The 23,190-nt window shown below is 39.8% G+C and overlaps 1 protein-coding gene across 2 annotated transcripts; it reads left to right on the top strand.

Annotated features, from left to right (window-relative positions):
- The first annotated feature begins 354 nt into the window (after positions 1 to 354).
- Positions 355 to 22,871, top strand: DEFB134 (defensin beta 134). Of its 2 annotated transcripts, XM_027964776.3 has the most exons (3): positions 355 to 558; positions 19,039 to 19,149; positions 21,674 to 22,871. In XM_027964776.3, the coding sequence occupies exons 1-3, from the start codon at positions 501 to 503 to the stop codon at positions 21,814 to 21,816; spliced, it is 312 nt and encodes a 103-aa protein (XP_027820577.2). In that variant the 5' UTR covers positions 355 to 500; the 3' UTR covers positions 21,817 to 22,871. The 2 variants fall into 2 exon arrangements, with proteins under 2 accessions (XP_027820577.2, XP_027819753.1); XM_027963952.3 differs by lacking the exons at positions 19,039 to 19,149; positions 21,674 to 22,871 and adding an exon at positions 6,645 to 6,940 and having other exon boundaries at positions 406 to 558.
- Positions 22,872 to 23,190: the final 319 nt, after the last annotated feature.

Raw genomic sequence — 23,190 nt, 5'->3', positions numbered from 1 at the left:
CATAAGCTTCTGTATATCTCACAAGCCTGTGTATGGTTTCAAAAACAATTCCATTGCTGAAGTCTGCTAACATACATTCCTCAAAATATTTTTTTTTAAAAAGTAGGTATGTTATTATATCTAGTGTTTCTCTTATTGTGTTACTGGGGAAACAAATTGGATGTTTTTACTCTGTAAATGTTGCCTTAACCTCCAGGAACCATAAGACAATGATTTTTCAACAGAGTATCCCCTTCTGCCTTTATCGTGGCTGCTGTTTCTTTGTAAGAGCTGTACATTCTTCTGTCACGGCCCACACCCTGCCGACACTTGACAAATGTCCTGTGGATGACTGATGGTCATGTCCATTGCATGGCATCTCCTGATACGAAGGCTCATTGGAATGCAGAAATGTTCTCACCACTGAAAGGTTCAATAATCATACAGCAACTCACTTCTTGAGTACTGAATGTAGAAAGAAGTTTTCTCCATCCCAGCTACAGATTCTCTCTTATTCAACTATGAAGATCTTGCTTTCCCTCCTTGGGGTTCTTGCCTTACTGTCCATAGTTCCTCAAGGTAAGATGGAAACCTTTCATTCCAAAGTTATGAAAATATAAGTGAAAGAGAATACAAGGTCTTTCAAGAGTTTGAAAATAAATTAGAAAAAGAACAGATTGTACCATATAACAAAGAATGGGAGAGTAGTGGAGAGCTGGTGGTTAGGGCAACAGCTGTAAGGTGGCACCCTCCAGTGATTTAACCTATAAACTCTTACTTGAAGATTGTGTTTGATCTAAAGAAGGTGAAAGGAGGTTACAGAACAGAGGAAATTTGGGGAACTGAAAAAAATGGAAAATGAGTGGAGATTAGAAGGGCCCAGGTGAAGAGGAGGCTGCTCCATCACAATCTGTGGTTTACACAACACTCCGATCTAGGTAAGGGCTTATGTGGAAATTACTTTATGTATGGTGGGACTTAAGATTCCATCTTAACACTTAACCAAGTAACCAATTACAGGGCCTACTTATTGAATAATCAATCTAACCCTCCCAAATTAACTTTAAAATCCATCAATACTATGTGTTAAATATATATTAATCATTGGGCTTATCACTGGGTTTTACATTACTATCAATTGACATCTTTTATGATGCACTTACTACTTTAAGATCACCTTTTAATTCCTAAAGAAATTCAAGAAATTCAAGTCCTTTATTGTTCTTGTTTCCTTTATGAGATAAAATTCATTCTTTTAAAGTGTACCTCTTATGTGGTTTTCTGTATATTCCTAAAGTTATTCAACCATCATCTCTATCCAATTCCAGAACATTCCATGACTCCAAAAAAGAAACTCCATATTCATTAGCAGTCATTCACCATCTTCCTCCTCCCCCCAGACCCTGGCAACTATTAACCTGCTTTCTGTTTCTATCCATTTACCTATTCTGGATATTTAACATAGTCAGATAACATGTAACACTTTGTGTCTGTTTTCTTTCACTTAGCAACAGGTTTTTCAAAATGTATCCATTTTGCAGCATGCATCAGTACTTAATCTTTTTCAACTAATAAATAGTATTGTAGTAAATGGATATACCTTTTATTCATCCAGTCATCAGTTGATGGACATTTGGGTTGTTTCTAGTCTGGATCTTTTATCAATGATGTTGCTCTGAACATTTACATCCAAGCTTTTATGTGGATATATTTTTAATTCTCTTGGAAATATACCTGTGTTTTATGGTTATACTGTTTAAATTTCTGAGGAACTGTCAAACTATTTTCCATAGCTTCACTATTTTAAAATCCCACCAGCAGTGCCTGAGGATTCCAATTTCTTCACATAGTCACCAACAGTTGTTATTGTCTGTTTCTTTTATTATAGTCATCCTATACTAACTGTATAAAGTGAAATCTCATTGTAGTTTTAATTTGCATTTAATTTGCAACATTAATGATGTTGAGCATCTTTTAAGTGTTTTATTGACCATGTGTATATTTCTCTACTCAAATTCTTTACTTATTTCTTAATTTAGTTGTTTTTCACTAGTCTGTTCTTCATATACTTTTGACATTAAACCTTTAGCAGATAAAGGTTTGCAAATATTCTCTCCCATTCTTTAAGCTGTTTCTTTTTAAATATATATATATTTGACTGGCATTGCTGTATCACTGAATATGCTTCCAGGCTCAAGTTAGAAACAACTCAGACTCAGTTACCTCTGTAGGCAGATGACATGATCTTATATGTAGAAACCCTAAGATACCATCAAAAACTTAGAACTAGTACAAAAATTCAATACGTTACAGAAAACAAAATCAATAAGCAAAAACCAGTTGCATTTCTACATATTAACAACACACTATTCAAAAGAGAAATTGTGAAACCAATCTCATTTATAACAGCATCAAAAGAACAAAGTACTGAGGAATACAACTTAACCCAAGAGGTAAAAGACCTGTACACTGAAAACTACAAAATATCGATGAAAGAAATTAAAGAAGACACAAATAAAAGGCTATCCCTTATTTAGCAGCTGAAAGAATTAATACTGCTAAAATGTTCATAAAACTGAAAGCAAATAATGAATTCAGTAAAATCCCTGTGAAAATCCCAATGTTATTTTTCACAGAAATAGAAAAAAAAAATTTAGAACAGCTTTTTAAAACTTTTAAACAGCTGAAAATTTTGTTTAAAGAAAAGAGAGAAGGAAGAAAGAATGAGTCCTAAAATTCTTATGCAGCCACCAAATTCCCTGAATAGCAAAGCAATTTTGAGCAAGAAGAACAAAGCTGATGGCGTAGTAATTCATGGCTTCAAAATATATTACAAAGCTATAAAAATTGTAAAAGTATGGTACTGGCATAAATACAGATATGGAAGGACTTCCCTGGTGGGCCAGTGGCTAAGACTGCACTCCCAATGCAGGGGGCCTGAATTCCATCCCTGGTCAGGGAACTAGATCCCACATGCTGCAACTAATGATCTGGCATGCCACAATGAAAATCAAAGATCCTGCATGCTGCAACTAAGACGTGGTATAGCCAAATAAATAATTTTAAAAAAAAAAAGACGTAGAAAAGTGGAAGAGAATAGAGACCTCAGAAATAATCCCCCCCCCAAAAAAAAAAACACAGAGGGAACTGATATTCAACAAGAGTACTAAGACTACACAATGGAGAAAGGAGAGTCTCTTCAACCAATGATGTTAGGAAAACTGGATAGCCATATGCAGAGTACATTTATAGAAAAAAATCAATTCAAAATAGATTAAAGATTTAAACAGGAGACCCGAAACTGTAAAATCTCTAGAAGAAAACATGAAGGAAGAGCTTCATGACACTGGTCTTTGCAATGATTTATTGGATATGCACAAGCACCAAAGGCAAAATGAGATAAGGAGGACTACATGAAACTAAACAGCTTCTGCAGAGCAAAACAAACAATCAATCAACAGAGTTAAAGGACAACCTAAGGAATAGGAGAACATATCTGCAAGCCTATACTCAATGCTGCTGCTAAGTCACTTCAGTCACCTCCGACTCTGTGTGACCCCATAGACAGCAGCCCAGCAGGCTCCCGCATCCCTGGCATTCTCCAGGCAAGAACACTGGAGTGGGTTGCTATTTCCTTCTCCATTGCGTGAAAGTGAAAAGTGAAAGTGAAGCCACTCAGTCGTGTCTGACTTGTAGCGAAACCATGGACTGCAGCCTACCAGGCTCCTCCATCCATGGGATTTTCCAGCAAGAGTACTGGAGTGGGGTGCCATTGCAATAAGGGTTTGCAAATTCCTTGCAGAACACATGAGGAGCTCACACAACTCAATAGCCCAAATAATAATAAAGCAATTAAAAACGGGCAAGGGACCTGAACAGATATTTTTCCAGAAAAGATATACAAATAGCCAAAAAGAATACAAAAAGGTGTTCAAAGTCACTTATCATCAGAGAAATGCAAATCAAACCCACAATGAGATATCACCTCACACCTGTTAAAATAGCTATTATCATAATAATAATGATAAGTATTGGTAGATATATAAAGAGAAACGTTGTACACTTTTGCAGAAATATAAATTGAAAAAGTAATTATGAAAAAATATGAATGCTCCTTTAAAAATTAGAACTAGAAACCACCATAAGATCCAGCTATTCCACTTCTGAGTATATATTCAAAAAATGATATTGAATAGAGATGCTGAGGAGATAAGTGTACTCCCATGTTCAATGCAGTATTATTCACACTAGCCAAGATAAGGAAACAACCAAAGTGTCTTGTCAATGTATGAATGAGTAAAGAAAATGTCTTGTGTGTGTGTGTGTGTGTGTGTGTGTGTGTGTGTGTGTGTGTGTGTGGTCATACCACAGAATATTGTTCATCCTTACAAAGAAGGAAACTATACCATTTGCATTGACATGAACAAATGTCCTGAAGGACATTATGCTAAGTCAAGTAAGTGAGACACAGAAGGATCAATACTGTGTGATCTCATTTATGTGTGGAACGTAAAAAAGTAAAAGTCAAAGAAGTAGCAAGTCAAATGGTGGATGCCAAGGGCTGGATGGGCAGGGAAGGAAACGGAGAGATGTTAGGGTACAATCTTCCAGTTATAAATTGAACAAGTTCCAGAGACTTAATGTACAATACGGTGACTATAGTTAATAAAAATAGTTAATATAATGTATTATACACTTGAAATTTGCTGAGAGTAGATCTCAAGTGATCTTACAACAAAAGAGGATGACCCATGAAGTGTTGGACATGTTAATTATCTTGCGGTGGTATCAAGTCAATATATATTACATAATATTGCATTGTATACCCTAAATGTATACAATTTTTATCAGTCATTCCTCAATAAAAGTGAAAAACATATACACACATAAGAAGAAAATGTGAGATATATATAGATATATATATATATATATATGATAAATTCAGCATTAAAAAAGAAGGAAATCCTGCCATTTGTGACAACATGGGTAGACCTGGAGGGTACTATGCTAAATGAAATGTCAAACACAAAAAGACAAATACTGTGTGATCTCACTTATATGCGGAATCCAAAAATGGCACACTCATACTAACAGGGCCTGATGGGTGGAAGAAACCGGGAGACATTGGCCAAAAGCTACAAAGTTTCATTTATGCAAGACAGAAAAGTTCTGAAGCTCTACTACACACAGTACCCACAGTTAACAATACAGAATTGTATACTTGGATTTTTCACAGTCTAGACCTTATGCTAAGCATTCTTACCACAAATAATAATAACAACAATAATAATAATAGAGGAAGTGAGAGGAAATTTTCATATGTGATTAAAGTGTCTTATGATCTTGATAGTAGTGATGATTTCACAGGTGTAAAGTGATAAAGTGAAGACGCTCAAGTGTAAATAGTCACCAAACTTGCTGAGTTGTGTACATTTCAACTCAACAATGAAAAAGATATATAACTACAGTGTCACCAACATACAACCCCCATTATTAATGAATGTAGTCATTGGGAATCAGAAGCTGCCATTATCTCCAAAAGATAGACAACCAGACATTAAGGGCATCCTGATAAAACACACACACACACACAGTCATCACCACCAGCTGCACTACAGCCAGCTAAAGGAATCCAACATGAGTCTGGTCAAGCGTCTGAATTCAGTTGCCAATTTGCTGAAAATGCAGAGGACGCAGGAACATGCTGATTTCTCTAAGAGTAAGCAATCAGAAAAATACAAACTGTAGGAAACACTACAGGTTAAACACCCCAAGTTCTTCAACATAAGAACCGGAAGAAAACTATAAAAAATGGATTTGGGAAAAATCTGTAGGTTTAGAAGGAATATCAAAAATTATAAAAAGAAAAAACTAAATTACAGTATATAGGGATGAAATTCAAGTACTAACACTATTTTTAAGTAAGGAAATGAATGCAAGTGATTCCTATAAAACTTAGGCTTCCTTGGGGTAAAGGGATAGATAGAAACACCTAAGATCCAGAACTAGAAACCAGGGTGAGAGGTCATGGCATGTGGGACCCTGTGCAGGTCTCAAAAACCTCCTCAGTAAAGATGCAACGGCTCTGAGCTTAAACACACTGGAAAACGGAAACCAAGACCCAACTTCCCCATCCCATTCTCATTCTCAGTTGATGATTTGTTTTTTCACCAAGACAGGAAAAGCAACAAGTGACAAAATCCCCATTTCCCCACTACCATGAACCCTTACCTAATTTTATCTCACCCTGCCTTCTAAACTTCATACTCCGACCTAAGGCCAACCTCTTCACCTGTACATGAGATTTTATCCCCACTCACCTTCAGACACTTCACTTCTAAAAGTAAACACCCTTTCCTGAATCATGAATCCCCACACTTAAATGGATCATTAATTTTAGCATAGCCAAAAATATGCTGTGACAGTTCTTATCAGAAACGCTGCCCGTTTTCAGCCTCAGCTCACTAACTATTCTAGAAAAGAAACTCTCATTTATCTTTATTCAGTACTGCCAGTTTTCTCTTCACCATTCTTTTTTTGTGTGTGTGTCATTTTTTCTGGAAAGTTCTTTATTGTTGTTGTTTTATTATGAAACACTTCAAATATTAAAGTGCTCAAATATTAAAATATACAAACACACAATACAGTGTTTTCTCTTTTTAAAGCCAGAAGCCTTTTTCAGGAAGGATGTCCTCCAGGGTACTATAACTGCAGAATGAAGTGCAATGTTAACGAATACGCAGTTAGATACTGTGCCGACTGGACCATCTGCTGCAAAGAGAAGAAAAAATTCAAGGAAAAAAAAAAGTGGTGAAGAGTCTAACTCCATCTTCCTCAGAAATCTAAAGATGTTTAAAACTCCCTTGTCTATATAAGAATAATTAATATGACGGATAAAGGAAACTCGTGGTAATTATATATGTAGATGGTCAAGTTAAAGTAAATATTTCATAAAAGCTCACACTGTTTTCACGTGTGCACTTTTTCATTAATTTCCTCAACTTATATCCACCACATTGTTATTTCATCTATAGTACGTACACCAGCCCCACCAGTTTCAAACTATTTGACCTTGGATAAGTTCTCTAGTCTCTATCCTGTTTCCTTATCTATACAATGGGATAACCGTGGTACCTACATCATAGTGTTGTGAAAATTACATGAATTGTGTGTATATGTGTGTGTGTGTGTTCAGTCATGTTCAACTCTCTGTGACCCCATGGACTGTAGCCTGCCAGGCTCCTCTGTCTGTAGAATTTCCCAAGCAAGACTACTGTTGCATGGATGTGCTAAATTTGTGAAATTTGTTAAGAGGGTCATTTATGATTTTTACATTTTTCTGAGTACATGGTATATTTCAAAAAAAAGTTTTTAGGAAAATTTTAATAGGAAAAATTAACAAAGAATAAAAATATTGAAGACAAGGAATTCGACTAAGAGATTATTTCCATGGGAGAGACAATGAACTCCTCTAAATAAAGAGAAATACAGCCAACACAGAAATATTGATAGGTTAAAGCCATCATTTTAATGGGATGGTACATCTCAGAAGGTCCTCAGAGGAAGTCAGCAGGAACCTCAGATACAACTATTTCCCAACCATTGAAGGCAAATCCCTTTTATTAATGCAGCAAAGCATTGTCACGTCACAGAATACATGATATATTTCACTTTTATAACATGATTTCCTGCAAATACCTTTCGTTCGCCAGCATGTGTTAAAGAATCTTCTTATGAATGCATTTGCTCCACTTTTAACTGCCAACAAAAACAGAATTAAACACGCAGGGTCATAACGCCTTGGATAAGACTGAAGACTACACTTTACAACTTTCTAATGGTAAATTGAACAGGCTCCAAAGACCCCAGTCATGTTACGGTTGGGTGTCCCTTTTTCAGTTGCTCTTAAGTTATTTCCCAGAGATGTATTATGAGTCACTAGGTTCCACAGTCCCAACGCATGTGAGTCACTCATCAACTATAGACAGGTAACAGGGCCCCGCAGATTTGCTTGGAACTATTTGCAATGGAAAACATTTAGACCCCAGGAGTCTGTCAAGGCCCCATGGCAGGAGACAGGCAGGATCTCGAACAGATAACAGTCTGATTATCAAGTGTCGTTTAAATAAGGAAAGATCACCGACACAGAAGTACAGAAGCCCCTGGTTCTAGGCCTGCTTCTCATTGACTTTTTCCTGCATGCCTGCCTGCCTGCCCAGGCTTAATCACAAAGCAGTGGAAAGTCTTGGTGGCTGGTGAGTGTGAATGGGTCTGGAGGACCTGATGCCTAGATTTCAATCAGTGAGTAGTCTTTCTCCTCACCTCAAGACCTGGGTGCCTCTGGAGGCTGAGGGATCCGGAGTGGTAGGCAGGCAGCTTAAGAGGGTGAGAGTGGCTCTGAGTCATTCTACTGAATTCCCCACTCTTGTGTCAACCTTACCAGTCTCTCCACCCAGCCTGCCCAAGGGCCTTTGTAGTGTAAAAGTAACCAATGTGGTCTGACCAATGGCCACTGGCAAGCTAATTTGCCTTTCACAAGCCCATTATCCCTGGGGCACCCCCTGGGGACAAAGGAGTCCAGGGGAGACATCATGAGTCCAAAGGTCCTGCCATCAAGAACAATGACAGAAATCCCACAATTCTCATTTGCCTCTCGAATACTTACCTATGGCCCTTAAATGATACCTTTAGAATGTGAAGCTTTCAGACAAAGGGTGAAAGCTCTCTGCTGACTTCAGCAAACCACAAGCAAAGTTGTTGACTCGACGCTTCAGTGACTTAAGTGGACCCTTCTCAGTATCAAGTTCCTGATTTCTTTCCATAGAACACAAATTTTGACCCCTCAAACCAATGTTCCATATGCTCCTATCAGGCTTTAAAGTTAATATATTTGAACAACTTGCTCTATTGATTGATTCTGCCCAGCATCAAATTTGCCTTGGTTTCTGACTTCGAAGTGCAAGTTCTAACAGTCCTAGAGGAACAGTCCCTCCCCACCCGCTATGTATCCTCAAAAGGTCTCATGCTTTTGCTCTGCCAATGCCATCAGTTCAGTTCCCCCACAAAACTCACAGATTCCCTAGACCAAAATCCAGAACTAATGTCTTCTTTGAAACTACTATGTGTCCTTAGCATCTTATCTCTGTTCCCTGGAACAGCCTGGAGCATCCATCTCTGCCTCTCTGTTTCAATTTTCTTCATCCAAGTCCAGCTTCCTCCTCACTCTTGTAGGACCTCGTACCCTCTTTCCCTTGATGGTTCATAATTCCACAGGGAAGAGATTCCGTTTTACCTGGTGGAACATAGGAGAGCAAGACAAGGACCACAAGGACCAAGAGTAAGCTCCTCATAGCTGAACCAATCAGTAAAGGGACAGCTGAGAGCAGGGCAGAGTCACTCTATATGTAGGTCTTGAGCAATAGTGAGCTGCGTGACTAGTGAACCTTTTAGGAACAAGAACATCTGCTTGCTCCACTGAACAGTTCAATCAAATAAAGGTCTGTCTTTGAACATAATGTCTTACCATTAAAATACACTTCTTGAGTACCACTTGCAACGTGCATTACTTAGGACTGTGGGAACAGCCCTGATGGCCTGGTAGGATGTTATGTAGGTTTCTTTGTATCCTCACTGTACATTCATTTAACAAATGCCTATAGTATACAGAGAATGGTAAGGCTACCTTACCTAGCTGACAGTGTGTTTTTGATAGCTGTCTTCAATCTCTCACCTTGAAAAAAAGAAATGCCAGGTAGATATCACTCTTTGTTTTAAAATGCAAAGAACATGAAGCTTGGGTAGAAAAAAGGACTTTCTCGAGTTTATACGTATCACAAATGGCAGCAACACAACTTACATGGCTCATGCATAGAGAATAATTAAGAATGGTCCACCCCAGTTCTAATCTGGCTGCAATCTATTTTGGGAAATCAGAGCTTCCCACAGAGCAGGGCAAAGTCCTATAACACCATCAACATGAGTCTTCCATGCTGGGCAATGTGGGATATACAAAGAATTTGTGTTAGAACTCTTGCTTTGAAGGACTGAAGATCAAGAGTGCCTGACAGTTTACAGTGCATTTTAAGCTTTACAAAACCTTCGTTTGACCTTATATAAATACAGAACCCAGAATCAGGCAATCCAAGTTCAGATCTGGACTCAGCTTGATGAGCTTTCAGTAAGGCACTTGCTTTGCCTTTCCAAATGTCAGTTCTCTCCCCTGTAAAACAGGCTGTACACCATTGATGCTTCCTATAACAGAGGCTTCTGGTGGGGCCAAGCAACGCAATTCTTGTAAACTGTCCTTTGTAAAATGTACACTTCAAGGATGGTTAGACCCAGAGAACAGAAGAAGACATTTAAAGCTAGAGAAGAAAAAACCGGAGATGGGAGAAATAGGGCTCCTCTAACAGGAGAGCAAAAGACCCAGGACAGGAACAAATTCTTCCATCACTCCCTCCTGTGTGCTTTTCACGTCCATGAAAATTTATAAACAGGTACCACTTTGGCTTCATGCATTCCGGCTTCAGGAAGTGTGTGATATGATTTTGATTACAGAGCTGGGGAAGACTCCTCAAAAGAACTGCAGAACAAAAAAAAAATATGTAAAGAAAATTCATGAAAGACACAAATTTGGGGACATGACCAAGTGAGCATGGATGCACTTGGGGATATGAAAACCACTTTCCAGCCTGGAGCAAGTGCAGCCAGAAATACATTCATGCACCCCATCTGGCTCTGATCTGCTCTTCTCTAGCCAAGCTTCTTGGCCTCTAACTCTACTCTTGCTGCCCTGCAGAACCCCAGCTCCTGCTGCTTTACACCTTCTCCCAGCACACCTTTCTGCCTGCATCCCAGCGAAATGCTGGCTTGTACTCTGAAGGGTACCGCCTCCCAGGAGCTTCTGGTGACGAGTCATTCATCTGCTGAGGCTCCACGCACCATGGAACAGGCAAGGAGCATTTGTTGTAAGACTAAGGAAATGGCCTCTTAACTGGTGTCCCATGTCATTTTCACATATTTATTGCTTCTCTTTCATGCAGTTATCAAATGACCTTTATAGAACTGAAATTGGATCATGCATTTGCCACAAGTAAAACCTTTCACTGTCTTCCTATTGGGCTAAAGTAGAAACTGCTTACATGGACAACGTGCCCCCTCATCTGGCCCAACTGCCTCCTGCAGCCCTACCCGTCTCATGTGCCCACTGTCTCACATGGTCCACCTGACTGGACTTTACTTTTCTGAAACAAGCTCACCTCACAGCTTCTGCCCATGCTGTGTACACATCCTGGAAATCTACATCCCTGCCCCCCAGTCTTCACCTAACATTTACTCATTTAAAGAGGTATTCTCAGTGTTCTCCATGGAATAAATTTTCCTGGATACTCCCTACCTAAATTATATTCTCCCCTGTTAAATTTTCTCATAGGAGCTTTTTTCATTATTAGCAAATAATTAGAATTATTATTAGCAAAATCTTAGAATTTGTGTATATATTTTTTTTTATTTAGTAGTTGCTTCATCACTTGACTACAAGTTCAATGAGAGCATGGACCATGTACATCACATATACATCACAGCAACCAAACCCAATATTTTTTCTAGGGCACTGTAGTAAGTCCTAAGGCTGCCATAACCTGGGGCTTAAACAGAAGAATTGTATTGTCTCCCAGCTCTGGAGGCTGGAGGTCTGAAATCAAGCTGTCTTTAGAACTGCATCTTTCTGAGGCCTGTGAAGGAAGGATATGCTCCAAGCCCCTCACCCAGCTCCTGGCAGCCCCTGGCATTCCATTGCTGGTAGATGGTGTTCTCCCCAGGTCTTCGTATTGTCTTCCCTCCGTATGTGTTTGTACCTGTGTCCAATTTTGCCCTCTTATACGGAAACAGTCATATTGAATTAGGGCCCATCCAAATGATTTTCAACTCAAACATCTGCAGAGACCCTATTTCCAAATAAGGTCACATTCACAGGTACTAGAGTTTAGGACTTCAACATCCTTGGAGGATCACAATTTAACCCATGGCAAACATTAACTTTTCATCTTTCATATTCCTGGGTAATTCTAGGACCCAAATGGCATCACAACAAACAATTTTTTTCCAGGACACTAAGGTTTTTTCCTTCTATCACATGGCATGGAAGAAGATTCAGCCACAGATCTGCCCAGTAGAAACTCCTGGGCTTCTGAAAGCCACTGGAGAATACCACACAACACTGCAAGCAAGCTGAGTTTAGACATGAGGTCACTCCTCTCACTTCAGAGGCTATTTGACCTCACCACCCATCACAGCCCCTCCTACTCTCAGCAAGTAACTTGGTTTCTAGTTCAGTAAAAAGAGATGTCAGAGGGTTTTAAACGATTTACCATTGACCTTATTCCTAGCCTACTCACTCAATAAGCAAGCATAAATCTGTAATGTATGTTTTTTCCTTCTTTACTTTCTTCTTTGGAGGAATAAGTGCCAATTCTCCTGCCACATCTCATCCTTCCAACCTGCTTTCTCATTAGTTCCCTTTTTAAAAAAAAAAAAAAGAACTTTTTGTTGTAAAATATATAGCACATATATAGAAAATTCCCAAGACAAAGGTAGAGCTTCACAAATTATTATATGCTTAACCCCATAGTAAACACTACTCATATAAAAAAGCACAACTCTGAAGTACCCCAGAAACACCTCCATACAACCCCATCCCAGTCATAACCCCCTCAAGTTACCACAACCCTTGACTTTTATTGTAATCATGTCCTTGAACTTCTATTTCTACCAGACAACTCACCATTCTTACAAAAATAAAATTTCCTCTTGCTTATTTTTTCCTTGATATATCTTTTCGTCTCTTTTTGTCTGAGTGTTCTCCCTCCTGCTCTCTTACAATTTACCTGTTAAGTAGCCTAGGACACCTGGCCTGTAGATTTACCCACAACCTGGATTTTGCTGACTGGGTACTCACTCATGGTGAGGTTTAACTTGTGCCTCTGTCCTCATATTTCCTGAAGATAGGCAATTGGATCCACAGGCTTGATCAGACTCAGGTTCAATCCCTTCAAAAGAACTACAAGTTTTCTTGTTTCATCAAAACTTCATAATATCTGGTTGTGTCTCTGATTGTGCCTTTGGTAATTATGGACACTTAATGCCAAGAACCATTCATATGCTAATTTCCAATGGCATTTTTACAGAATAGAAATAACAATTCTAAAATTAACATGGAACCAGAAAAGATCTCAAATACTCAAAACAATGCTGAGAAAGAAGAACAAAGCTGGAGGCATCATGCTTCTTAATTATAAACTATATCATAAAGCTATAGTAATCAAAACGCATGGTACCAGAATAAAAATAGATCAATGGAACAGAAATAAGAGCACCCCCAAAATTTTAACATCCTTCAGCTGTTCTCTCGACAAGATTTTTTAAGTATTTTTCTTTTGTTCCTTTTCACTTTTATGGGGAAAAGACAAATTTTACCTAACAAAATAATCTTACAAATTATTTACCACCAATCATTGTGTTCTTAAACAATTACTTCAATGGTCTATGTTGTTCACACTGGGAGAGCTATAGACCTAAAATTGATTCCAAATAATGGTATACCTGAAAACTGTCCATCAATTATACTTCAATAAAAAATAAAATTAAATTAATTAATAAAATTTCACTCATAGACCTCAGGATGGAAACCAGGTCTCCTGCATTGCAGGAGGATTCTTTACCATTTGTGCAACCAGGGAAGCCTGTTACCTCATTATATGAAAATTATAACCTATGGGCCATGCACCAGTGAGGGCAGGAATCTTCTCTATGCTCTATGTCCCTGGAACCCAGCAAAGGGCCTGGCATAAAGTGCCACTAATGTTGGGCACCCTGAATTGAACTGAACGGAACCTTCCTGGTTGCCTGCTCTCTAGAGCTCTCCATTTCCATGCCCCATGCTAGACTTCCCCTCCGTGCTCACAGTGATCATGGCCCTTCTGTATTTTCCCCACGTGGGTCTGTAACTCACTTCTTACAGACACAAGTCTGAGTAAGGACAGAGTCGGCTGCTGATCTGCTCAGAGTCATGAGTAAGGCTGAGGATTTGGCACACACCAGGTCCAAGACCGGTGCTGCAGAACTGCCTTTCTCACAGCCCTCACAGAAACCCACGGAGACAAGGACAGCCCTGCTTGCTACAACTGTGCTAGGAAACTCAAGGACCAGGAAGAGACTCAAATGCCCAAAGGAAAAAACCATGTTCTACAGACAATCTGTCTGAAGCTAAGGAAGAAGGTAAACTAGCCCAGGGGCCTTCTGGGCATCTGGCCAGTGGCATAAGGGCATCTGATCTTGAAAGAAAGCACTGAGAACATTCTTCCTTGCGTGTGGCCAGGGACCAGTTCCAAGCCAACATCTCCTCACAGAATGTCCTAAGACTCCAAACATAATCAAATCTTGCTGAAGGCAATAGTGGATTCACCTGATTACACAGCCCCTTCCAGGCAGAAGTGTCTCTTGATCGCTTGCGACAACCAGACCCCACTTTCCTCTCGGAACTTCTCCAGGTCCAAACAGGAATTTCTTTAGTATCCTCATGTCATGGTTATATGTAACCAGCTGGTTAAAGGTTCTTTCCTACATGGGTTTGGACTTAGGCTTTGGTCGGAAGTTCTTGCTCAGAGCTTGTAGGCTGTTAGACACACTGAAACTATGATCTTAATCCTCACACTAAGTCCCACCCCAACATGCAGTTAGAGGAATCTGGTGAAAGAGTGGAGGGTTCTGGATCATGCCTTAGAAGACCCAAGGTTTAGGTCAAGTTTCCCAGTGATCAGAGAAGCTGCTGTGCTCACACCCTTCGCTCCTCTGGTCTGATGTCCCCCAGTTGCTAAGGAGATGGCAGCAATGTACTCCTACCCTCTGACTTCCATGGATTCTCCCATCAGCCCTATATGGCAGAGTGGGCCACACTGTACCCCAATATCCACCCCAGCTCGAAACAAGGCTCTTCCCATCTTCCGCTGGGAAGTTCTAGGATCAGAAACATGTCCCTTCATCACACCTTACAGGCTTCCTCCTTTCATTGACCTCGATCTTCCTTTCGACATGTGCGCTTCCAGCTAAAAGGATGGTGTAAGTTCAGCTGGGCCATGGGAGTATGCCTCAGGCCTTCCCCAGGAGTGAGATCTCTAAGGATGAGCTGGTTAAAATAGGTGGCTTGTCAACAAAAGACATTGATTTCTCACAGTTCTGGAGGCTGGGAAGTCCAAGACCACGGTGCAAACAGATTCAGTGTTGGGTGAGGGTCTGTTTTTTCACTGTAACTTTACATGGTGGAAGGGACAAAAGATCTTTCCGGAGCTTCTTTTGTAAAGGTACAGATTCCATTCAAGAAGGAATGGAATGGAATTAGGTTGTCTCCTTCACAACCTAATCATCTCCCAAATACAATCAAAACAGTAATCAAAATAGTATGGAACTAGCATAAAAATAGATACAAACCAGTGGAACAGAATGAAGAGCCCAGCTAAGCCCAAATACATTCATTAAACTAACATCTGTCAAGGTTGCCAAGGAATACACAATAGGAAATCTATGATGTATTTAATAAATAGTCCTGAGCAATCCTAATCCTGGACATATAACCATCTGTAAGTCTGGGGTTAGCATATGCAAATTATTATATATGGAGTGAATAAACAATAGGGTCCTACTGTGTAGCACAGGGAACTATACTTTATATGCTGAGATAAACCATATGGAAAAGAATTTTTTTTTAAATGTATATATATATATGTATATAACAATCACTTTGTTGTATAGCAAAATTAACATAACTGTGTAAATCAACTATACTTCTATAAAAAATAAAATGGTGTTTGGAAAATTGGATAGCCACATGCAAAAGGATGAAACTGGACCCTTATCTTACAGCATACACAGTAATTAACTCGAAATGTATTAAAGACTTAAATGTAAGACCTGAGAGCACACACTCCTAGAATAAAACATGAGGAAATAACTCCATGATATTGGTCTTGGCAATTATGTTTTTAACATGAAATCCAAAGCACACACAACAAAAACAAAAATAAGTAGGACTACATCAAACTAAAGAATTTCTGTAGAGCAAAAGAAGCTATCAACAAAATGAAAAGGCAACCTATGCAATGGGAGAAATGGTTACAAATCATAGATCTACAAGGTATGAATATCCAAAATATACAAGAAAGCTCACACAACTTGACAGCAAATTTTAAAAGCTAATTAAAAATAGGCAAAAAGACCTGAACAGACAGTTTTCTACAGAAGACATACAAATGACCAATGGGCAGATAAGTTTCTCAACATCCCTAGTCTCATCAGGGAAATGCAAATCAAAGTCCAAGGACAGGGTTCCCCGGTGGCTCAGCAGTAAGTACAGGAGACTGGCGCACCGCAACTATTGAGCCGGTGCTGCAGAGCTCAGGGGCTGCAGCTACTGCGTCTGTGTGCCACAGCCACTGAAGCCTGAACACTCTAGGGCCTATGCTGCACACAAGAGAAGCCGCTGCAATGAGAAGCCCACGTACCATGACGAGAGAGTAGCCCACGCTCCCTGCAGCTAGAGACAAGGCTCCTGCAGCAATGAAGACCCAGCACAGCCAAATAAATCAACCAATAATTTTTTAAAATCCAATGATAAGTATTTTCACACCTGTTGGGATGTTTATTATAAAAAAGACAAGAGATAGCAAATATTAGCAGAGATGTAGAGAAAAAGGAACATTTGAGCACCACTGATATAGCCTCTATGGACAACAATACAGAAGTTCCTCAAAAAAAAAACAAAATTAGAACTGCAATGTGATTCAGCAATTCCATTTCTCAGTACATATTCAAAGTAAATTAAAATGATATCTCAGAAAATGTACAAACATACTATTCAGTATGTACATACATACTGAATGCTATTCAGTCATAAAAAGGAAGGAAATCACGCCACTTGTGACAACATAGATAAACCTAGAGGACATCACACTGAGTGAAAAAACACTCCACATAGATAAATACCATATGATCTCGCTTAGACGTAAAATCTCAAAAGACTCCAATTCAGAAAACCAGAAAGTAAAACTGGCAGTTTCCAGGTGTCTGGTGGGGAGACATGTTGGTCAAAGGGAACAAACTCCCAATCACAAGATGAAGAAGTACTGGAGATCTAAGGTACAGCATCGTGACTCTAGCTAATTACACTAGATTGAATATTTAAAATTTGCTGCAAGACTAAATCTTAAATATTCTCACCACACACACACAAAATGGTAAATATCAGAGGTGAGAGATGTGTTAATTAACTTGATTGTGGTAATCATTTTGCAATGTATACTTAAAATCATCACATTTCACTCCTTTAAATACATGCAATTTTCCTCATTAATTACACCTCAATAAAACTGGCGAGGAAAACATCATGAACAATGGTTGGAAGACACAGATATGTCCATTATCTTGAATATGATGATGGTTTCACATTCAAGAAGGTATGTGTCAAAATTTATCAAACTACACTTTAATATCTGCATTTTTGTCATCTCTACTTCAATAAAGATGTTTTTTAAAATAGTGACAGCTATTTTAAAATGATGTTAATAAAACATTGCACGGCTTTTTTAGTTTTATGAAGTTTAAAATAACACAAAATATTTATGTACACATCACCTTATCATGTTGCATGTATCATGTGAAATGCCAGGCTGGATGAAGCACAAGCTGAAATCAAGATTGCTGGGAGAAATATCAACAACCTCAGATATGCAGATGAAAACACCCTTATGGCAGAAAGTTAAGAAGAACTATAGAGTCTCTTGATGAAAGTGAAAGAGGAGAGTGAAAAAGTTGCCTTAAAACTCAACATTCAGAAAACTAAGATCATGGCATCCAGTCCCATCACTTCATGGCAAATAGATGGGGAAACATTGGAAACAGTGACAGCTTTATTTTGGGGGGCTCCAAAATCACTGCAGATGGTGACTGCAGCTATGAAATTAAAAGAGCTTGCTCCTTGAGAGAAAAGCTATGACAAACCTAGACAGCACATTAAAAAGCAGAGACATTAGTTTGTCGAAAAGATCCATCTAGTCAAGGCTATGGTTTTTCCAGTAGTCATGTATGGATGTGAGAGTTGGACCACAAAGAAAGCTCAGTGCCAAAGAATTGATGCTTTTGAACTGTGGTGTTGGAGAAAACTCTTGAGAGTCCATTTGACAGCAAGGAGATCCAACCAGTCCATCCTAAAGGAGATCAGTCCTGGGTATTCATTGGAGGAACTGATGTTGAAGCCGAACTTCAAAACTCTGGCTACCTGATTCGAAGAACTGACTCACTGGAAAAGACCCTGATGCTGGGAAAGATTGAAGGCAGGAGGAGAGGGGGACAACAGAGATTGAGATGATTGAATGCCATCACCGACTCAATAGACATGAGTTTGAGCACACTCCGGGAGTTGGTGATGCACAGGGAAGCCTGGCATTCTGCAGTGCATGGGGTTGCAAAGAGCTGGATGCATCTGAGTGACTGAATGAGCTGATATCACCTTACAAAAGCAGAATACATAAATATGGGTATATCCTGTCTGTAACTACACAAGATAAAATATTAAACAAAAAACTAGACACACAATCAACTTTCTTGAGAAACACACATGTTGTGTCTGCAGAGGTGGGGCTCAAGTGTAACTTCTTTCCTTGTAATTCTCCATATTTTATGAATTTGCTAAAATTGCATTTCTGTTGTAACATAAAAGTCAAACAATTAACTTTATTTATTTAAAATAAATAAAAATAAAAGAAATTTTTAAAAAAACAGGTCTCTGTTCGTCTTTTGGAAAATCCAGGTTTTCCAAGGTGGTGAGCAGTGCCTTTGCCAATAGGAAAAGCTGTCAAACAGGACACGGCTGGATGTTTTTTCCTCATATGAGCACTGCCAGCTCAGCTGCCTCAGGGGAGGTCAGTGAGGCATATCTGCCTGGAGCAGATCATCCCCAGACCTGAGAGGCTTGTGCTGAATGGCATGCTCATCTTTCCCTCTCTGCTCTAGGACAGCCTGCATCAGACCCTGCCAGGAGCCTCCTCAACAAGAAGGGGCCAGCCATGGTGTCGCCCTTCACTGTGCTTGTGTTCCTCGTCTTCTGGGATACAGGACTAGCAGGTAAAACGGGACTCTTCCTAGCAGAATCCTCGTCTAGAACAGCAGTTGCACTATGCAAACCTATGAATGTCCTACCACCATAAACTGTAATTTTTGAAGTACCTTGAATCTTGGCTCTCCAAACGGCAGCTGTACAGTTTGAGGCAAAAGTCTGAGCATCTCTGAAATGTAATTTCTTCATTTACCAAATGGAAATAATAATAACTCCAGAGTCTTGCAAGGATAAAATAAATTAATGTATAGAATATACATATGTACAGTTCCTGACTTATAAGAGTTATCATTATATTTTTATTAGTAATAGTCCATTTTGTTTTGCTACTATTGTTGCATGTCTACTCAGGAACATGCCTAGGTATAGTAGTCAATTTAAAGTTTTAATTTTTAAAGCTCTCTAATATACTCAAATTACTCACAGTTAACTTATCATTTGTAGATCCTTCAGGTACACAGGGAAACAGATTAGGAACTGCCATAAATCCAAGAGATTTGATGGGCTTCATGTGAAATGAGAAATATCTGATTAGATGAGGTAGCAGCTGGAGAAATGTTAGGGAGAGCACCAGCTAGCCTCATACTGACCGCATCCATTACTGACTTTGAAGATCTCATCTTGAGAATTCTCTTCATTTAGTGTTACTGAATCAGTTCACATCCATATGTTGAAGGGTGCTACTTAATTTCTCAACCTCTCATGTATTCTCTAGGCAGATGAACCAGGTGTTCATATCATGTGGCTCAACAGGCTGGATTTAAGAATCTATAGAAAAAAAAAAAAAAAAGAATCTATAGAGTCCAGACCTCCAGAAGCTCTACTGCTAAGTCACTTCAGTCATGTCCGACTCTGTGTGACCCCATAGACGGCAGCCCACCAGGCTCCCCCGTCCCTGGGATTCTCCAGGCAAGAACACTGGAGTGGGTTGCCATTTCCTTCTCCAATGCATGAAAATAAAAAGTGAAAGTGGAGTCACTCAGTCGTGTCTGACTCTTAGCGACCCCATGGGCTGCAGCCCACCAGGCTCCTCCGTCCACGGGATTTTCCAGGCAAGAGTACTGGAGTGGGGTGCCACCGCCTTCTCTGAGAAGCTCTGCAGGCCACTGCAATCCACTACGGTTCATGGCAATGAATCCATGGGCTCTAGACCGTGAACAACAGCACAGTCTACAATATTCCATTCAGTGCTGTATACATGCCCACAGCTTATTACGTTTATAAGAACTTCTTGTTTCTCTATAGGGATCATTACACATTTCACATATAGACCATTATACTCCACATCTTCTTAGGCATCCATCTTGCTAACCTAGTAACCCTGACCTCCTCCTTTTTTCCTGTGTACATTAGTCGCTTAGTCACATCTGACTCTTTGCAACCCCATGGACTATAGCCTGCCAGGCTCCTCTGTCCATGGGATTTTCCAGGCAAGAATACTGGAGTGGGTTGCCATTCCCTTCTCCCGGGGATCTTCCTGACCCAGAGATTGAACCTGGGTCTCCTGCATTGGCAGGCGGATTCTTTATGGTCTGACCCACCAGGGAAGCTCCAGGCAAAATAAATGGGGTAAACGCTTACTCAAAATTTCCACAGATGGCCAAATTTTAGCATTCTTTCTTCTTTCAACACTCTCTTACATGTGAAAAGAAACATTCATATTCTGATGATTCTATAGAGTTGCATGTCCACTAAACTGTAGGTCCAGCTCAAACGCCTTGGGCTTCAATAATACATCCCATCCTCAGAATCACTTCCATCCTCCTCTGAACTCACACCACCACTCCACGTTGCATATACCTCACTGGACTTGTAATATTTTCTTCTCTCTCATGCATTTTTTGTGCTTCCTTTTTAGCCAAGACCAAAAATTCTTGGCGGTATCATACTCAATCTGTACCTAAACAGTACCTGGATTTATAAAAAACTAGCTTAAGAATGAACAAATAATTAAGTATTTTGTTAATGACTACATATATAGGTAACTTGTTTATAGAATTTATTATTCGACCAATTTGGGCAAAGTTCCAAGTTATTAACTGTCTCAGTCAGTTCAGGCTACCATAGCAAAATATCATGTGTGGCAAGGCCTAAACAAAATTTATCTTCTCACACTTTCAGAGGCTGGGAAGTCCAAGAGCAACTGAAGACCAGTTTCTGATATGAGTTACCTTCCTAGCTTGCAGACAGCCATCTTGTTTCTGTGTGTTCTGTCAAAAAGGCCACCAATTCTATTGGACCAGGCCCCCTCTCTTATAACCTCATTTAACTTTACTGTCACCTCTAAAATCCCTATATCCAAGAACAGTCACACTGGGGATTATGGTTTCAATATACGAACCTGTGGAGGACACAGTTCAATCCATACCTTTCTAAATTTTTTCAATTATAGTATCAGACTATGAACAAGTCTCTTGGAATCCACTTTGACAAAAATGGAAGGACTAGTCATTCTATAGTACAGAAAGGTCTATAATGAATAATCTTTCCATTCATTTTCTTTTTTTTTTTTCCCATTCATTTTCTTTCCAGGCTTGAATCCATTATCATCAGAATTATACAGAAGATGTTATAAAAATGGTACCTGCAGACTTGAGTGCTTTGGAAGTGAAATGTTAGTTTCCTACTGTATGTTTCAGCTGGAGTGCTGTCTCAAAGGAAACCCTGACCCCTGACTTAAGAAGCCAGTAAATACCAATTAACTTGACAGAGAATTTAAACTGAACTCTGACACTGTGATGTGCCCACAGTTGTTGGTTTTCAGCATTTTTATAAGCCATCTGCTGCTGCTAAGTCACTTCAGTCGTGTCCAGCTCTGTGGGATCCCATAGATGGCAGCCCACCAGACTCCACCGTCCCTGGGATTCTCCAGGCAAGAATGCTGGGGTGGGTTGCCATTTCTTTCTCCAATGCATGAAAGAGAAAAGTGAAAGTGAAGTCACTCAGTCATGTCTGACTCTTCGTGACCCCATGGACTGCAGCCCACCAGGCTCCTCCGTCCATGGGATTCTCCAGGCAAGAGTACTGGAGTGGGTTGCCATAAGCCATCAGAACATCAAAATCTTATAATCTTAGATTTGAAAAGCTGAGCTGATGTCTTCCTAAAGACACTTAAGGTTCTCATGAAAACAGGTTATAATATATTTTTCCTCACTTCAAAGTGATATTCACACTCTCCTCAGTGCCTATTTTTATCTTTACTCATAGAACGGTTGTCTACATTATTTATAGAGGCCCCAAAACTATAGAAGCATCTTTTTACACCTAGGCTTTACCCTACCATACCTTCAGTTCCCCAGTCACCATTTCTTTGAGCCTCTCGCTGTAGAGGAACAGACCTACCCCAGCCTCTAATGACCTTGTATATCTCTCACATGGACCACTTTGACTTCACTTAAGGCTGCACGAGTCTTGACTGGGTCTGACCCTGCAGGTCTTGAAACACAAGGACAAAGGCTATGTTACGATAGGCTGTAACCAAGCAGGTTCTCATCCACCTCCCTGGTTTCAGAGAATGAAATCATGAGACTTTCCGCCTCAACCCCCTTGGGTTCAGCCATCAGACCACTTGGCCATGGTTCAGAGTTGGCTTCTCCACAGCTGAGTGGCTCACCACCTCTGCCATTTGCCATCTGGCCACTCTGGAGGAGTGCCATCCTGTGAGACTAGGAGCTAACACACCTGCTGGTCTTGCTTTGCTGTGTCTAAGTAACAAACTGTCCCACTAGAATTCATCGCTTTGTTTACCAGTGAACCTTACAAAAGTACTACAGGTAGGGACTTCCCCCGCAGTCCAGTGATTAACTCTGCGCTTCCACTCAATTCCTGGTGGCTCAATTCCTGGTCAGGGAACTTAAGATCCCACATGCCCTGAAGTGTGGCCAAAAAAGAAACAGAAAGCAAAAGGAAAAAAACGTGTGACAGGCAAACCTGGCAACTTCCATTCGCGCGCTGGTTGTCCCACTGACTACTGTGGTGCTGCTGCATATCTGCCTCACTGTTCAATGTCACCAACCCATGTACAGATGCACCAATGAGTTCTGCACATG

The sequence above is a fragment of the Ovis aries genome, chromosome 2, assembly GCF_016772045.2.
Source record: "Ovis aries strain OAR_USU_Benz2616 breed Rambouillet chromosome 2, ARS-UI_Ramb_v3.0, whole genome shotgun sequence".
Classification (NCBI taxonomy): domain Eukaryota; kingdom Metazoa; phylum Chordata; class Mammalia; order Artiodactyla; family Bovidae; genus Ovis; species Ovis aries.
The sequence above is the reverse complement of the archived record's forward strand: the minus strand, read 5'-3'. Positions and strand labels throughout refer to the sequence as shown.